This window comes from Artemia franciscana, chromosome 11, assembly GCF_032884065.1.
Source record: "Artemia franciscana chromosome 11, ASM3288406v1, whole genome shotgun sequence".
Classification (NCBI taxonomy): domain Eukaryota; kingdom Metazoa; phylum Arthropoda; class Branchiopoda; order Anostraca; family Artemiidae; genus Artemia; species Artemia franciscana.
In genome coordinates this window covers 7,499,283-7,518,851 of record NC_088873.1, presented here as the reverse complement: position 1 = coordinate 7,518,851, position 19,569 = coordinate 7,499,283, and the positions used below count along the sequence as shown (strand labels likewise).

General features: G+C 36.2%; 1 protein-coding gene across 1 annotated transcript in view; it reads right to left on the bottom strand.

Annotated features, from left to right (window-relative positions):
- Positions 1-1,788: 1,788 nt before the first annotated feature.
- Positions 1,789-19,569, bottom strand: part of LOC136032748 (large ribosomal subunit protein uL3m-like) — a 32,782-nt gene continuing 15,001 nt past the window's right edge. The window contains exons 3-8 of the mRNA XM_065713083.1: positions 18,427-18,690; positions 15,013-15,144; positions 12,190-12,350; positions 8,620-8,809; positions 7,060-7,166; positions 1,789-1,960 (exon numbers count right to left, since the gene is read on the bottom strand). Of these exons, the coding sequence (XP_065569155.1) occupies positions 1,840-1,960; positions 7,060-7,166; positions 8,620-8,809; positions 12,190-12,350; positions 15,013-15,144; positions 18,427-18,690 (975 nt within the window). The 3' untranslated portion in view covers positions 1,789-1,839. The remainder of the gene's footprint in view (positions 1,961-7,059; positions 7,167-8,619; positions 8,810-12,189; positions 12,351-15,012; positions 15,145-18,426; positions 18,691-19,569) is intronic.

Genomic DNA, 19,569 nt, shown 5'->3' with positions numbered 1-19,569 from the left:
GCAATTTTGTTAATATATCTGGTTAAAAAGAAAGAACATGCCAGATTGTTTCACTACCTTAAAAAAAATGGCATATACGATCACTGGCCAGGCTTTGGGCACTGGGGTGGGCGGGTGTCCCTGGAATCCTTAGATTCGTAGAGTATATAGCAATAACTGAAACTTTTTCTCAAAACGGAATAAAAACAATCCTTTCTATAGTTACCAATATAAGACATTGCAAGAAAACATAAACAAGAGAGGCCGTTAAGTTTTTCAAAAGAAATATATAATCTTTTTATGACTTTCGTGACAAATCTGCGCAATTCATTAGATCTACGCTAAAGAAATATTTGAGGAAAAATTCGATTTAACAACAAATAATTATGCCAGCTGAACTGAATTGACATTTTATACAATTGAAGCACAACTGACACGCAATTAATTCTGAAATGATTTATTATTTCCAACTCTAAATATTAAATTTGAAACACGAAAGATTTGGAATTTTATATATTTATCAATTAAATTGTATAATTGGGTTTTACAGGAAAAAAAAAATTAAGAAAACCGGAAGACCTTGAAGAAGATGTGATGGGCCAACTGAATTCTAAGCCCTTTTAACACGCTATGCATTAAGCTCCACCATATTACAAATAATGTGAATGGATTCCATTAGATTCCTTTCATCTGGAACTCTTTTAGGGTCCGGGTAAGCATAATAGTCGTGCACTTACGACAGAATACGCCACAGCAGGTTTCTCCGCCAGCTATGTCAACCTTTCTGCCTTAAAGACAAGTCTATTGTACTTGAGACTATATATTGTATGTTCTATATGTTGTATGTATGTATGTCTATATGTTGTCTATAGTCACATCTGTTGTCGATAATCTATAGTCTATATGTTGTCTATGTTGACGAGTCTATATGTTGTATGTATGCACTCGAGTCTATATGTTGTATGTGTCTATTAAGTCTGTATTTGCGTGGTTTAGAAGTTAATTTTCTCTTTATGTTTTTAAGTTTATTTCTTGTCTTTTTCTTTATTCCACTCCTTTTTGTGTGTATTTAAGCGGGCAAAAATACAATTATGTTAATGCAAACCAAAATTTAGAACCAACAATCAACTGACACTGAAAACTGATACTAGAAATAATTTATTTAAATGAGCTGAGGGCACGTCACAATAACGTAATAAGAGTAAAAAAAAAACAGTTGAGCGATTGAAATCCCCCCCCGCCTCCCTTGGAAATCATAGCCCCCAATTTCTCATCAAAACCAGCAAACGAATTGACCCAATTTTCCATTAGAATGCTTAAATGGATGACTTAACTGTTTAACTTATTCGTATCCTGGCACTAGAGACAATTTATTTAAATTAGCTGAAAGCACGTCACAATGACGTATCAAGAGTAACAAAAACCCATTGAGCGATCGAAATTCCCTCCCTCTCGGCCTCCCTTGGCAATCATAGCCCTCAACTTCTCATTAAAACCAGCAAATAAATTCACCTACCTTTCCATTAGAACGCTTAAATGGATGACTTAACTGTTTAACTTATTCGTGTGATAAGTGACAATTAACGCTGTCAACTGACACTAGGGACAATTTATTTAAATTAGCTGAAAGAACGTCACAATGACGCATCAAGAGTAACAAAACCCCAATGAGCGATCGAAATCCCCTCCCCCTCCGCCTCCCTTAGCAATCATAACCCTCTAAATTCTTATAAAACCAAAAAACAAATTGACCTACCTTTCCATTAGAATGCTTAAATGGACGACTTAACTGTTTAACTTATCCGTATCCAATGTGACAAAAAATTTATGTCAGGATTTACAACTAATTCTAAAAAAATTTTAATTAAAATCGATAGAAGGCATATCAAAGCGATGAAGAGACTCATGATACAAATCTTCTTCTAACTCAACACCATCTTCAGGAAAATAAGTGGGGAATGGGGGAGCGGTCTTTGGAAACCTGCAATAAATACACGATTCAAAGAGAAAAAAAAACTATGTGCAAAGATAGAACTACATATAAAGAACTACAGAAAAAATATGTGAAACTAATCAGTTTATGAAATCAAGTAGAATCAAGGGATATTAAAAACTACCAATATTGTACAGCATTTCCGAATAAATATTTTAAGCTTGAGCCATACTACAGCCATAATCGTAGGTAAAATCAGAATTATACCTGACTCCAGCACCAACAACGATCCTGTTCGTTGAGTTGAGTTCGTTGAGATGTGTTGAGTTGAGCAATGCCCAGCTTTGAAGTGTTTAACCAATCAAAGAGAACAGTTAAAGCAACCTTTTTTTTTATTAGAAAAGATGGAAGCTCGGAACAACAGTCTTCTATACGCTTGATAAAAATTGGCAAAGGGTACAAAAATAGTATTAGTAGACAATACTTCAGAACAAAAAGTTTATAATAAGTTTTCCAAGCATAAGTTCTAGCTGCTTCAACTTTCCACTCTTTTGGTACAGAGGGTGATGTTGAAAAACCTATATTATCTATAATTTTTTTAATTTTCATCCTGTAGGTTAGGCATTTTGCGACAAAAAAACCAAAAATTTTTGGTTATGTTTTTATACCAATTTTTTTTTAAACATTACATACCAAAAATTTTGGCTACAAAACTAAAAATTTGGTTACAAAAAACCAAAACAGAAATATCGGTTTTATCTCCTTTCTGCATTAAATTTGCAAGAAACAAGTTTAGACAGTTATTTGCCTTATAATTCAGGCAAAATTTCCATACCTATGCAAATACTGGTGTTGCAAAACATTCTTTTTGCATCTGATCATCATTGGTTTTCAACGTAAGCTACCCTAAAAATTAATACGCGACAGGCTTGTCTATATTGATTCTCATTGTCACTTATCTAGTAACCGTAGACAATGTGAGCCTTTTCTTGGTGTCATGGCGTCATAAAGGGTTTGATACAGCCACGATGGGAAAACTGCAAATTCATCCAAAAAACTGTGATCTTTTACGATCGATTTAGTAGCCAAAAAAGTCAATATGCCAATTAAGAGAAACAAACTATTTAGCCAATTTCAAAACCAGACCCCGGCACTCGGCATATGATAGGCTTGTATTTTATATTGATTCTCGTTGTAAGTAGCGACCTCCAAATGAGTCAGCTTTGTTTGTTACTCTTTCCTCGGGAAAATAGAGGGCTCCCCAGGAACACATGGAACCCTGAAGGGTCCAATGACTTGTAATAAACAGTTACATTGTTTATGGCATCTTTGTACCACTGGGTTTTGCACCACAATTTGTTGGTGTAGAAGGGTGTGATGGCGTTTTTCTTTTAATCTAGTCTTTATTTCTTCTTCACTTTCATTTTTGACTTGTTCTGATTTTTGCTGTTGCTTGTCTTATTACAGCACAAATCTTTTTGTCACTCCATCTTTGACACGTTATGATACTCACTTTCTCACGATTGCTTGTGATTCTCACTGCCGCTTATCTCGTAACCGCATATTGTGCCTTGTTCTCGCTCTGCCATATCTTTTAGCCGCATATATATTTGTTCTTTACTTTTATTTTTGAAAAGTTTATTTCTTACTGCCGCTTATCTTCGAACTGTATGTTTCTTTGTTCTTCACTTTTGTTTTGACTCGTTTTAATTGTTGTCGACGAAAGTATTCTGACTGCATATATATGTTCTAAATTTTCGTTGATCATTACTTAAGACATTTCTTCAATACCCTTTACCTTAGCTGCTCGGATCGTTCTTGTCACGTTTGATGATCTAGGTTGTTCATCTGTCCTCTACGCATTATGAAACTACTTAAAATGTCTTTTGTAAATGGGCTAATTACACTTGGTATTATATAAAATTATGTTGCTTTTGCAATGTTGCATGCGCCACAGTTATAAAACCAATACGTTCATTCCTGGGGGAAAGAGGAATGATATCTTTTATTCTCTTAAAATGTATACTAAAATATGACGTCAGTTGTATGATTTTTCTTGTCAATCAAATATTTTTTGTGGTAATTTTGTCTACATTATAGACACAGAAAAGGATACAAACACTACTGAGAACGATAAGAACACTACTGAGGCATGACATATGCATGATTTTTGTATGTATTCATAAATATGACGTCAATAACACAAATCTTTTTTTTTCCAAATTAAGACTCTTAACGGATTTTCTTAAACTTCTCACCTAAATAGATTATTTTTCCCAAAAACTGGAAACTGTAAGAAACAGAGTCTTTATAACGATAGATTAATCAAAAGCATCGAATTTTGACGCTTATGACGCTAAATAAATGCTAAATATACGCTAAATAACTGCTAAATATGTGCTTCTGACACTAAATAATTTGACGCTAATGACGCTAAAATATGCGGAATTCATGAAGTTTAATGTTACCTATTAAAAGTTACAAGGCTGACAAAATTTACCTAACTTTTTAAAAAGGAAAGAAACACTCCTAAAATATCAACTACCAAAACTACCAAACCAAACTATCACATTCACCATATCAAAGAAGAGTGTTCAAGCTCATATGTAAAAAATGTGGAAGTTTAAATTTTTTTTGTCATAAGTAAGATCACGGTTGCGCTTTTATATGTTTTTTTCCCCAGGGTTGATCATATCCAACCAGTAATCCTAGAAGATAGGGATAAGGCTCATTTGATCAGAATCAATATGTCTGGTTTCTTTTTAAGTGACGAAAAATATTGGAGGTCAGCTAGCCTCCTTCCCACCCCGTTTTTTCCCAAAGTTTTCCGATCAAAACTTTGAGATAGCCATTTTGTTCAGCAAAGTCAAAGATCTACTAAATATGCCTTTGAGGATGACTTGACCCCCGACAGCCCCCAGGGAAAGGGGGCTGCCATTGTTTACGCAGAACATTGTTTATTGGGAACCATAAAGGTATTTTCGTGAGGGTTGATAGCGAGGGTGCTTACGTTGTAGGATCTTTTCATGGAGGAATTTTTCATGGGGAAAGGGAATTTTCCATTGAGGGGGAGCCCGATTTCACGGCAATAATTAAAAAACTATAAGAAATTAAATAAAAACAAGCGCTAAGAGCTCATATAGCACTTGTGACGAGACAAGAAGAGCTAAGAGCCAAGAGCTCAAATGGCAAGCGCTCTAACAAAATTTTAAGAATCAATAGATTGAGTTAAAAGGAAAATAAGAGGCTTAATGCCGGTCAGGATTTAAAATAAGAGCTCTGAGTCACGATGTCCTTCTAAATATCAAAATTCATTAAGATCCGACCTACTCATAAGTTATAAATACCTCATTTTTTCTAATTTTTCCTCTCCCTTTAGCCCCCCAGTTGGTCGAATCTGGGAAAACGACCTTATCAATTTGTGCAGCTCCCTGACACGCCTACCAATTTTCATCGTCTTAGCAGGTCCAGAAGCACCAAACTCGCCAAATCACTGAACCCCTCCCCCCAACTCCCCTAAAGAGAGCGAATCCAGTACGCTTACGTCAATCACGTATCAAGGACATCTGCTTATCTTATCCACCAAGCTTCAGCCCGATTCCTCCACTTCAAGCGTTTTCCAAGATTTCCCCCTCCAACTCCCCCTAATGTCAACAGATCTAGTCGGGATCTGAAATAAGAGCTCTGAGACATGAATTCCTTCTAAATATCAAATTTCTTTTAGATCCGGTCACCCGTTCTTAAGTTAAAAATACCTCAATTTTTCTAATTTTTCCAAATTAACACCCCCAACTCCTCCAAAGAGAACGGATCCGTTCCAATTATGTCAATCACATATCTAGAACTTGTGCTTATTCTTCCCATCAAGTTTCATCCCGATCTCTCCACTCTCAGCGTTTTCCAAGATTACGGTTTCCCTCCTCCAACCCCCCTATGTCCCCGGATCCAATACGGGTCAAAAATGGAGCATCTGAGACATAAGATCCTTCTATATATATCAAGTTTCATTAATATCCGATCACCTATTCGTAAAATAAAAATACCCCAATTTTCACGTTTTCCGAGAATTCCGGTTCCCCCCTCCAACTCCCCCCAATGTCACAGGATCTGGTCGAAATTTGAAATTAGAGCTTTAAAGCAAAAGATCCTTCTAAATATCAAATTTCATTAAGATCTGGTCACCCTTTCGTAAGTTACAAATACTTCACTTTCCGAATTACCCCCCCCCCAAACTCCACCAAAGAGAGCAGATCCGGTCCAGTTATGTCAGTCACGTATCTTAGACAGGTTTTTATTCTTCCCATCCAGTTTCATTCTGATCTCTCCGCTTTAAGTATTTTCTAAGACTTCCAGCCCCCCCCCCAATGACGCTGGGTCCGGTTGAGATTTAAAATAAGAGATCTGAGTTATGAGGCCCTTCTAAATATGAAGTTTCATGAGGATCCGATCATTCCTTCGTAAGTTAAAAATACGTCATTTTTTCTAATTTTTCAGAATTGACCCCCTCCCCCAATAGAGCGGATCCGTTCCAACTATGTCAATTACGTATCTAAGACTTATGCTTATTTTTCCCACCAAGTATTAACCCGATCCCTCCAATCTAAGCGTTTTCCATGATTTTAGGTTCCCCCCCCCCCCAAACTCATTTTTTCTAATTTTTCCGAATTAACCGTCCGCCCACTCCCCCCCCCCCCCAGATGGTCAAATCGGGGAAACAATTATTTCTAATTTAACCTGGTCTGGTCCCTGATACGCAAATTCATCATCCTAGCTTATCTGGAAGTGGCTAAACTAGCAAAACCGGGACAGATAGACCGACAGAATTTGCGATCACTATATATCACTTGGTAAATACCAGGTGCCATAAAAACACACCTTGTATATATATTTATAGCCCCAATATATTTTTGAGGCTTTAGTAAGAGATGAACATGCCAAAAAACTTGGCTGTCGCACAAGCAAGAATAAGTAATTCTTAAAAACAAGAACACTTTAATAAACAAATAAATAAAGAACAAAATAACACTATTCGAGAACACAAAAAATGTATGTATATCCATGGAAGGAAGAGAGGAGGCTTCAATTGCATAAAAGGTACCCTTAAATGAAGAAAAATGTTTAAAAACAGAAAGAAAAGACAAACTTACTTGGTAGGGATTAACGTGTCAAAGATTCGAACGTATGAATTGGTTATGCCCGGTATACCAGTACTTCTAACATATATAACGTTATATTTTGTGTTTATTCGAAGGATCTAAAAGGAAAATATATACAATGAATAATTTGTAAATTTTGTTTTGTGCTTATTTTATGTAAATTACAACGTTAAATCTTGAATGTATTTAAAGGAAATAAATGGAAAAATATAGGCTACAATGTAGAGTTTATCTGTTTTGTTTTGTGTATATTATTACGTTATATTCTGTGTTTATTCGAAAGATCTAAAAGGAAAAACATAAACAATAAACCATTCAGATATTTTGTTTTGTGTTTATTTTGTCTATATTGTTACGTTATATTTTGTGTTTATTTGAAGGTTTATTTACAGAACGAAAAATATGCACATTGAGCAGTTTATGTATTTTGTTTTGTGTACATTATTCATCATATTTTGTGTTTATTCAAAGGACCTAAAAAGAAAACATATAAAATAAACAGTTTGTATATTTTGTTTTGTGTTTACTTTATATATGTGTTATCACGTTATATTTTGTTTTTATCCGAAGGAAATAAATTGAAAAATATATAGGCTACAATGCAGAGTTTATTTATTTTGTTTTGTGTACATTATTACGCTGTATTTTGTGTTTCAAACAGTTCGTGGTAACGAACTGTAGTAAGGAGCGACCCGGCTCAATAGTAACCGAACTCTAAAAAATGAAATTTTGATACCAATAGTTACATCAAAAGAATCGCATTTCAATGCTGATTTTAAATATATAAATTCCTGAGAAAATTTGCCTCATTTTAGAAAATAGGGGGAAACACCCCATAAAAGTCATACAATCTTAACCAAAATCATACCATCAGATTCAGCGTATCAGAGAACCTTGTTGTAGAAGTTTCAAGCTCCTATCTACAAAAATGTGGAATTTCGTATTTTTGCCAGAAAACAGATCAAGGATGCATGCGTGTTTATTTGTTTTTTTGTTTGTTTTTGTTTTTTTCCCCAAGAGTTATCGTATCGACTGAGTGGTCCTAGAATGTCGCAAGAGGGATTCTAACGGTAATTAAAAGTTCTAGTGCCCTTTTTCAAGTGACCAAAAAATTGGAGGGCACCTAGGCCCCGCTCATTTTTTCCCAAAAGTCACCGGATCAAAATTCTGAGATAGCCATTTTATTCACCATAGTCGAAAAACCTAATAACCATGTCTCTAGGGGAGACTTACTCCCCCGCAGTCCCCGTGGGAGGGGCTGCAAGTTACAAACTTTGACCTATGTTTACATATAGTAATGGTTACTGGGAAGTGCACAGACGTTTTCAGGGGGATTTTTTTATTTAGGGGAAGATTTGAGGGGGGGGTTACGTGGGAGGATATTTCCATGGAGAAACTTGTCATGGGGGAAGAGAATTTCAATGAAGGGGGCGCAGGATTTTCTAGCATATTTGAAAAAACAATGAAAAAATAAATATGAAAAGTTTTTTTTCTATTGAAAGTAAGGAGCAGCATTAAAACTTACAGATCAATGGAAATTAAGATACATACTTGTATTCCACGATGAACACGGTGTTCTGAACCCATATGCCCAGGCATTTTCTGTCCTGGCATTACACGAGCTCTTTCCCTTCCACTACCAATAGTTCCACCCCTCCTGTGGTTTTTGGTTGTTCCGTGGCTGGCTGGACTACCTTTGAATCCGAATCGCTTGACGACTCCTTGAAATCCCCAGTCTCGTCTGGAAATAGGAAATCAATGGTCTACCCAAGAGAAAACTTTATCATTTAGAACTTGTATGTTGAAAAACGCAAACTTATCAGGGGGGGGAACTTCGCTTCAAACTTTTCCTTTTTAGAATTCTTAATTTCAACTCAATACTTTTTAGTTACAACGCAAAAATTACGTGAGACTAAAAATTCTGACTCAGAGCCACTGAGAACAATAAAATAGGCACGGAAACGAAAAACAGGGAATCTAATTAAAGAAAAAAAACAGCAAACTATACAAAATAAAAAAGGCTTGGTGCTAGGCAAGGCGTATAAACTTCCAGATTTAGAGTCTTGTTCACGCGCTGTCAGGATTGATTTGCCGGTTTGGTAGGGTCTTCTTGTTGGTGGAAAGCAACACTAGTAGCTTCACTCCTTAACTAAACTTGTAAACAGGCTTGGTGCTAGGCGGGGCGTATAATATCCAAAACAATTTGAGTCTTGTTCATGCCTAAAGATTGCTGTCAGGATTGAATTGACAGTTTAGTGACGATTTTCAGCAGCTTAAGCCACAGCCTTTTCCGAAGTTTTCCGCTACAGTTGGGAGGGGCTTCTTTTTGGTGGAGAACTACATTATCAGCTTCACTCCCTCGCCTAAAATTGTCAACATGCTTGATGCTAGACAGGGGGGATAAGTTTGAAGTCCCGTTCATGTTGAAGGATTGGTGCAAGGATTGAATTGTCGGTTAGGCGAAGATTTTTAGCAGCTTGGTGACCTCGTTCATGCCTAATGATTGGTGCTAGGAATAATTTACTGGTCCGGTGACAAATCTTTTGCTGCTTGGCTCACAGGCCGTGCCAAAATTTGGCAGTAAAGTTAAGAGGAGCTTTGCGTTGGTGAAGGATTACATTAGTAGCTTCACTCTACAACAGAACTTGTCAAAAGGCTTCGTGCTAGACAAGTCGTTTAAAGCTGCCACATTTGGATTGTTGCTCAGGTTTGCCGGTTTGGTGTCGCTATTTAATAACTTGAGTCATAGCCTTTTCCGAAGTTTTGTAGTAAAGTTGGGAGGAGCTTCAAGTTGGTGAAAAACTAAATTCGCAGCTTCACTCCCTAGCCCAAGATTGTCAACAGGCTTGGTGCTAGACAGAACGGGGAATACTGCCAGCTTCAGAGCCTCGTTCATGCTTGAAGATTGTTGCAAGGATTGACTTGCCGGTTAGGTGACAATTTTCAGCTGTTTGAGTCACAGCCTTTTCCGAAGTTTTGCAGTAAAGTTGGTAGCAGCTTTGTGCTGGCGGAGAACTATAGTGGTGCTAGACATGGTGTGTGAATCCCCCAGCTTTGGAGCATTGTTAATGCTTAAAGTCAAACCGTCCGTTTAAGTCACAGCCTTTTATGACGTTCTGCAGTTAAATTTGCAGGAGCTTCATGTCGGTGGAAAACTAAGCCACCAGCTTCTCTGTCCACCAAAGTTTTCAATAGCCCAATAGGCCTAGTGCTAGACAAGACGTGTAAAACTGCTCGCTTTGGAGTCTCATTCATGATCAAGGATTGCTGCTAAGATTGTTCTTCCCGTCTGGTGAGCAGCATCCCGAGCAAATGTTGCTTGAAGGGTGCACTTAACTGGGCTCTACACTCACTCAATCTGACATTTTTGGAATTTTTTATGAATTATACCAAAATCACAAGGGCTAGCACAAAATTTTATCACAGTTTGATGAAAAGATTTATACGACCTGCACCAAGGTAAGCAGAATGTTTCGAAATACCAGAAACCTGTGCTTGAAGATAACGAAAAATCCTCGTAAATTGAGACAGCCCTTTGGATGTGTTTAACTAGTCTTAACAGAACTGAAGCTTGACGACAACCCTCGCAAGTGGAACTCCCATTACTCCTTAACGATCCTCAGTTTCTTGCGTAATTTATGGAGCTTAATAAAAGTATATGTTTGATTTTGGGACAAACTTTTTCATCTATCTAAATTCCAAGCTTTTTCTTCTTGAATTAAACAATAAATTAAAATACAGTGACCGAAAATAAATGAACTCCGTTACTTACAGACCCCTTTTCGGTAAAACAAGAAATTTCCATTCCGTCATGCCTATATTAATTGTAGAAAAATACATTTACGGAAGTTGAGCTTGTATGATCCCAATTAGGCGTAACTTATTGAAAATACAACAATTATAAGAATAATAATCAACGCTGTTAGATTAAACAGAGAATTCCACCAAAGGCCTCTACTATTCCGTTTAAGAGTGCAAGGAAAAACAGGGAAAAAACGAGAAACAAAGCGAAAAGAAAGAATAAATAAAACAAAACAGGGAAAACATTCTTTTTCTTAGTTTTTTGTTATTTATTTATTTTTAGTAGCGCTGGTTTTTTTTCGTTTCATTCTGAGAGAAAAGCTAAAAAAGAAAAACAAATTGACTTTCAAACACACAGAAAGTGGAAGGAAAAGCGGGGAAATTCGAGAAACAAAGCGAAAAGAAAGAATGAATAAAACAAAACAAGGAAACCATTATTTTTCTTAATTTTTGATTATTTATTTCTTTTTGATAGCACTGGGTTTTTTTGTTGCATTCTGAGAGAAAAGCTAAAAAAGAAAAACAAATTGATTTTCAAACACACAGAAAGTGGAACGAAAAACGGGGAAAAAAGAGAAACAAAGCGAAAAGAAAGAACGAATAAAACGAAACAAGGAAACCATTCTTTTTCTTAGTTTTTTGTTATTTATTTGTTTTTAGTAGCGCTGGTTTTTTTTTTGCTTCATTCTGAGAGAAAAGCTAGAAAAGAAAAACAAATTGTTTTCCAAACCCACAGAAAAGAAAGTACGACCGCTTCACTTCATAGTTGCGATTTTTATGCAACTTTATTTATTCCTTAAAAATATTTAAAGGCAGCACATTTGCGATTTGAAACATGAAAAAGAACTTTGAGTACAACCAAAAATGTATTCATTACAAACAAATTAAAAACCAGAATTAAAAATAAGGCCAAACTTTCGGTGTAAAAGAGGAAGTCTTACAGGTCGGTTGATTGGGTTTAATTTTTGGGACTGGGGTGAAGGAAGGGAAAATGGAGAAGAGATAATTTTCTTTTTTTTTCTTTCGTTTTTGTTGTTTTGGAAGGGAAATTTAGAATATTTATTAAACTTAATGCTGGCTTTGTTTTAGGTATACATTTTAGTTAAAGAAGAAGAAATCTTACAGCTCAGTAGGTTGGAAGTTTCTTTTGTAGGAAGATTGAGAACCATCAACTGTAAAGTTGGTTGAGTTTCAGTTATATAACGAAATTCTCTACAAACTTCTTCCGCAATGATGTGATCTGTGTTGTTGTTTATTTTATATACTCGTTTTTGAAGAAAAAATATACACATACATAAATATAATAAAACCGAAACTTACGTTTTCCCAGCCACATCAACATAATCCCCTACCCTAAAATGATTTGCAAATAGAGGCGTTCCTGGGGGTAGTTCACTTCCTGGCGAAACAAGAAATCTTGAAAGGGCCTTCTTCGGTAGCACCCCAGAAGGTCCAAAGAGAGAACAATATTCTTTGGTAAACTGCAAGCAATAACTTTTTTAAGTAGTATTATGCTATAGTACTAGTTTGCACAGCCTACAAGCTGCCAACTAGCAATCATAGTGTGATTTTCCTCAGTCTTTTTCCTAAGAAGCACAACATTATGAATATCCAAAGTACAAAGGACATCAAAAATGAAATCTGATGAAGTAGATTAAGTAGTTAACTTTAAACTGGTTAAGTAGATACTTACACAACCATATACTTCTTAAAAAATTTCGCAAAACCAGGAATTCAATTTTTAAGGAACAAGACCTTCAATTTTATATTTTTTGTTTTTTACACTTAATAATATAATAATAAAACGATTTTTTTTCAAACACCTTACATGGTCATGCCAATCATTGGCAATTTTGTCATAAAAAAAGCACTAAACATATAAAATATATGAAAATCACAGCCATAGCCATCGTCATACAAAATTATACACTGACTCCAACAGAGTCAAAAAAAAAAAAAGAATAATGAACTAAAAATAAATATACACAATTATTGATGAGTGGGTGCAGAATTAAAAATCTTGACGAACGAGGGAACAAAAATACTTGCGTACCAACTGTGCAGTTGGATCTCTTGAAAAAATGCAGCACACAATCATTTGCAGGAAACCAAAAACCGAGTTTTTTCAAGCCAGAGAATTTGTGTAGTCACCAACTTAATTAGTTTGTATTATTTACATGTTTATATTGTCTATTCACCAGCTTAATTAGTTTGTATGATTTCCATGTTTGTATATATCAAACCAAGTTTGTATCCAGGGGATATCACTAAAGTTCCGGTAGCGATATTTTTTCCACTGCCCCAACGCGCTTGAGCATCACAAATCCTGGCGAGAATAGTGGTGGAAGGCTTCAGCGAAAGTGAGTCACGTTCTGCTCCAAGAATGGAGCTGATATGATAAAGATGCTGATGAGATAAAGATTTTCTTGAACAGAAGGTTCTCGACTCCGTTGACGACGATGAGCACTCAGGGCGTCCTTCAACAACCAAAATTGACGATACGGTAGAAAATGTGCGACAACTTTTAAGTAGTGATAAATGATTGAGTGTTCGGATAGTAGCTGACATGAGTAATGTGCCGAAAACAGTTGCTCACCGAATTTCGACCAAGGATTTGCATACGAGAAAAGTGAGAGGTAAAATGATTTCCCAAGTGCTCAGAGATGGAGCGAAGGTCCAAGTGTCAGTACTTGCTTGAAGACTACGAAACCGATTCTGACTCAATAGACAGAGTCGTCAAAGGTGAAAAAACATGGATTTTCAAACATGATTCTGAATCCAAATGTCAGAGGAGTAAGTGGCTCACCCATGAGTCTCCTCGACCAAAGAAAGCAAGAGTGAGCAAATCGCAGGTAAAGGTCATGCTTATCGTCTTTTTTGACAAAAAAGATTAAATGTATCTATGCCCCAAGGATAGGGTGTTAACAGCTCAGTATTACGGTGAAGGGGTTGGACGACCCCAAAAAGGAATTCGTGACGATTAGATCTTGCATCACGATAATTCGCCCAGTCATATTGCGCTCATTGTTTATGAGTTACTAGTGACAAAGGGCATCGCTACGTTCCCGCTGGCATCTTAAGCCCAGATTTGGTCTAGCAAAATTTTTTTTTCCAGGAATCAAGGGATCAGTCGAAGGACATAACCGTGGGAAGCTGGGAAAATGTAAAAGACGCTCCGATAGCCTATAAACGAGAAGACCCTGTTGACGCCTTCTAGGGAGCCTAGGGGGATTGGTGAAACGTTGGACGAGTTGTATCGAGTCAGAAGGGACAGTATTTCGAAAAGTATTGGTTCATTTGTAGGTTTATGTTGAATATACGACTTTTTCGAAATTACAAAAAAAATTTGGACAGACCCTGTATATCATACTAAGGGAACTGAATAGACAAGTCTATTCAAATTATTGACTTCTTGAGGGATTTTGACTAGCCCTAACGATAATTAGTAAAAACAAGCAGGGAAACTAAATGGAGAATGTATTTCTTGCCGGGAAATTGCTGGAGTTGCTAAACTTATTCTTTGAAAATCTGGCTTTTCCCCTCCGAACCCCTGCCGTACTCTTTCCAAGATAAAAAAAAAAGTACAGATACAATTAAACACGAAAAATATATATAATTGTATAATATAGATTAATTATAGCTAAACTTGGTGGAAGGAGGGGATAAAGTCCTGTTTCGTGCCTTCAACTCATTTTAGTGCTGGATTGGGACTTATCTTGCATTTGCACAGAGCCCTTATCTGATATAGTTTTTCTCTGTTGTGTACCAAAATTGGACACTCAATCATTTCATTAAATTGGAATTTCTTTCAACAAGAACTGCTAACAGAAGTTGGCCTCTGGACATTAGCTTCTTGGCAAGTTTATCACCACAACAATGAAGTTGTCACTCGGAAGTGTATCCCATAAGTGGATCTTCGCAAAAAAAAAAAAATATATCAACAACTATGTTTTAAATATAATTGTAAACTAAATAGCTAAATAGGCTTTTCTTGGCAGGAATTGTTGAAATTGCTAATCTTGTTCGTTTGAACCATCTAGACTTTTACTTTTGAACCCCAGCAGTAATCCGTGCAAAACTACAAGATTAGCAGTCTTCGCAAGATTATAAGAGAGATAAAAATAAACATGAAAAAATACTCACCAGACGAGGGTCAGCACCATCTGCACCGACAACCAAAACACCACGAGGATATTTTCCTTTATATTTCGAACCACCAACCCTTTGAAGATACTCTTCTGGGGATATATACTTAATCACGTGATTATCAAGGACCTGAAATAATATTAAAAGGGAGCTTAAGCCAAAACTATTGAAGATGAAGATACAACCCAAAGGTCGATATTTCGCCACAATATACTTCCTTTATATACCCACTCTATTAACTATTGCAAATAAAAGACTTAGCAATTGAAAGGAAGAGAAATTGGAGCTAGAGTCCAATCCATTTGTGACAACCAAAAACTTGCTCAAAAACTTGACTTTTTGGACTTTTTGAGGATACCAACTTGTGTGCCATTCACACCAAGAGAGTGACCATCATGCCAAAAGATATTCAGCTAGCTCGTCGTATCCGTGGCGAGAGAGCCTAAGCACCCTAATCTCTACGCAATTGCGTCTTAACCAACTCGTCACACATAAGGAAATTCAGGTCAAGACTTGGGCAGTATTTTTTTTCTACCATTAAATAGCCTATAGAAGCCATGACCCCTGGTGCTGCATCAAGAGCGGCTGGTAATTTTACCAAAAAACTTTTCCCGGGAAGCTGACATTGGTTTCAGGTTACTCATGTAGCCTTTCTTTTCAATGAAATAAAAAAAAAACAAGTGTTTTCAACCGAAAGTAAGGAGCAACATTAAAACTTAAAACGAACAGAAATCATTACGTATATAAGGGGTGTTAGCACCCTCGTCAATACCTCGCTTTTTACGCTAAAGTTCGAATTCGTGTTCCAGTTCTTTATGAATGACTCTTGAATCACAAAGCCCGTTTAATTAGAATAAATAGCTCTTTTGAAAGTAATAAAAAAACATTAGCATAAAAAGCAAGGTATTGAAGAGCGGGCGAACCCCCTCATAATAATTTCTGTTTGTTTTAAGTTTTAATGTTGCTCCTTACTCTCAATTGGATTTTTCTTTTTATTTCTGATGTTTGTTTAAATAATGCTGGGAAATCCGGCACCCCCTTCAGGGAAAATTATCTCCCCTCATTGAGAATTCTCTTCCCTCATGAAAAATTCGTCCATGGTAAGGTCCCCTCACGTAACCCTGTCCATGGAGTATTACTCCTCTCGTCGTTATTTGGCTTTTTTGGACTATTATTTTGGCTTGAGTTAAGAAGAAACATGTAGTTTTTTTTGTTTTTTTGTGCACACAAAATTCTTTTTCAAGTCACTTGAATGCGTAGTTTTCCCACAGCTAAAACCGACTAATTATTACGTTTTTAAAATACTGCGGGACAACTATTTTACTGCAAGTTCGCAATATTCTAAGTCCATAATAGATAGCACTGCTGTACACAATAAAAATTAATTGAATCCTCTCAGGCATCTAAATCTTTTTATGAAAAGATTTCGTAAAATCAGTAGATCCCAAGCGGATTTATTAATTCTAACATGACACAGCCTCTAACTCCAAGCACATCCAAAATTTGGAAATCAAACATAAAATAATGAATAAAATAAATCTACAAAAACTCAGACAGCTAAGTCAAATACAACGCATGGATAGCACTCATCTTCCGAAGCTAGCATTCGATGGACAAGGAAGCGGTTCTCGCCTCAGAGGTCACCACTCAAAACAATGGAAAGAAAACTTTTCATCTTATAGCCAACCGCAATTCCTTCGCCTGGCCGAAGGCAGAAGCTCCCACACAAAGCACATCAATGAACAGGCGAAAAAAGAGGCCCCAAAAAGGGCCTTGAGGACGGCGGGACTTGAGTAAATTCACTAATATAAACAGTTTCTTTATACAAGGACCGTTGGTAAGTTTGGACGGTTGGTAAGTTAAAATAATATAGAACACAGGTCACGTAATTAATGTCATTAACGTCAAGTGATTATTGAATATAATTTTTTGGGGTCATCCATTTGACAGTTCTCTAGTTTATATCATTTAAAATCACTCTAATAATAAGAAGTTCCAGAATTACTCGCCTTTGAGAATCTATATTGTATTATTAAGAAACTGATTATTTATGAAGTAAGAGTTTCGACTTCGTAGATGGCTATAGCTATTAGCAGAAGCATAACGGAAAAGCATTACACTAGGAACTAGAGAAAGCACCAAGAAATTACTAAAAATGTCTCTAGTAGACAGAAAAAGCTACAAATTTGTATCTCTTTGAAGTTGTTGAGAAAACAAAAAAATTTTAATTTTTTCTCCGAAATCTAAAACAAACAACCATAACAAAAGTTTTATCCTCATGTTTTTTCTTATTTCATTTACATTTCTAACTCTAAAAATGATCAGGATTTGTACGAAGAAGGTACTTAGGACCTTAGCAAAAATTCTCTTCTAAATAAGATAGATGTCGCTGCTGTGTTTGCTTACTTTTGCTATGGTTTAAGTGTATTGACATAAATTCTAAACTAGAGAAAGGCATACTCATTTTCGAGCAAACAGCCGAAAGTGAGGTGAGTAGCACAAATGTTAAAGATAGTAAAAAGTAAAGATGGTAAAAATAAAGCTAAAACGAGAAGTAAGCAATTTGTATTGTATGGATAACAAGCCGCGTAACAAAAAAAAATGATATAATAATGATCATCAATATAATCATAAACCCTGTTTATTCTTGAAACTGTTAGAGAAGGAAAACGAAAATAGGGGGACAAAACTAGATCTAGAGGGGCAAAACAATGCCAAAACGGGAGTACTGCCCTCCCCTACCCAGCACCAACTTTCACCCTTTGTTTGGGATTCCGGATTGTAATTGACAATTTTCACTATGCTTATTAATTGATTTTGTTTAAATTCATCAGCCTAAATTGAATCCGTCCCTGGTAAGTGTGAACGATATCGGACAAATTTTCTCCCAAGTTTTGTTGAATTGTATAATAGCCAAGGAAACTAATCATTAATTCTATTTTTGTTTTTTTGATTTTTTAACTAAGTTTGGACTCATGTTATTACGTACTTTATTGACTCATAATTGACTATTCATTATGATTTCTATTTATCTTTGTTGTTTTTTGCATTGTTAGTGCAACCATGTATTATGTTGACTCCGAAGTCCGAATTCGGCCCTTTGAGGGCTTGTGATAGAGATCTTTTCCTACCCTATATAATATCTTATCTTATAAGATATATAAACATCTTATCCTATCCTACTTTGTACTGCCGTGAACATCAGCGATGAAAAAAAAAATCAATATGGTACATATGTTCTAGCGCTATTTGTGACGCGAAATTCAAATTTGGCAACAATGCTGTGAAAGAAATTTTTAAATTAAATTCTATTCTATATTCTGTTCTAAATAAAAGCGAGATTATTTCATTGTTGATGAAACAATTCATAGAATCACTCAACAAACGCAAATAAGGATGAAAAAATCCTACCTGTAATAAGGTGGTCATTACTTTTCTCCCATCCTTATTATACAAAGGGTATACTCCAATATTTCTGGCAATTAAACCTGCACGGAAGGTCCGTGGCGTCCACTCAACAGCTTTAGCAGGGACTCCCTTCAAAGGGCTGCCAGTTACACGAATCAAGGGCAATGGCTCAGCTTCTGGGGGTGGAAAAGACTGGCCGACATACTTGTCCCGGACAACTTCAGACAGGAAACTCTGATTGTCTTGAGTGAGACCTTCGTGTGATTTCTAAACAAGATGAATTATATATTAGTTTTTTTCGGTTCTTTTCTTTGAATGAATCTTATAAATCTAAATTGATAGGTTTTTCGGATACATTTTTGGATTTCCGTCTATAGAGAAGTGTTAAGTTTTTCTTCTTTTCAATTACTGCTTTCTTAGATGCCCTTCCTGCGAGTACTTCGGCGGCAATCCCTAAAAAAATTAAAAATTTATGATTAACACATACACTTTTTGATTTTTTCGCCCACCCCCCGCCCCCGAAAAAAAGAAGGAAGAGGTTCGGGCAAGCATGCACCAAAAGCTATAGACTAAATTCTTACAGCCTCTGCACCACCAAAACACTTTTGTTTTTAGTTGTTGTTGTTTTTTATTCTCAGAACACTAAAATTCAATGCAAGCTAAGGTCCAGCAAAACAGAGGCAAGGGGATCGATATACCACCTCTGAGTCCAAATACCAGTTCAAACAAAGTCCACGTGCGTTGGGGCGTTGTCAACTTTGGAAATACCAGTGATCTGAATTCCAGGCGCTTTCAGATCCTCCTCTCATAGCCTTCTTAGAATTTCCAAATAAAATACTGTTTAATAATTTGACCAAGGGTTAAGTATTTCCAGTAGACAATTTCACGAATATTCGCGCGCTTTCAACCCCATTATTTTGGGATTCATGCTCATACGATCAAAGAAATTAATAAAGATGAGCAGATTGTAGTCTCTTCTAAAATCTTAGTCTCTCTATGTTTTTTCTTTTTTCATTCTCAGAACACTAAAATTTCAAGCAGGGTTAGGTCAAGCAAATACAGAGGCAAGGGGGTCGATACACCACCCTTGAGAGTCCAAATACAAGTTCATACAAACTGCATGTGTGCTGGGACGTTGTCACAATG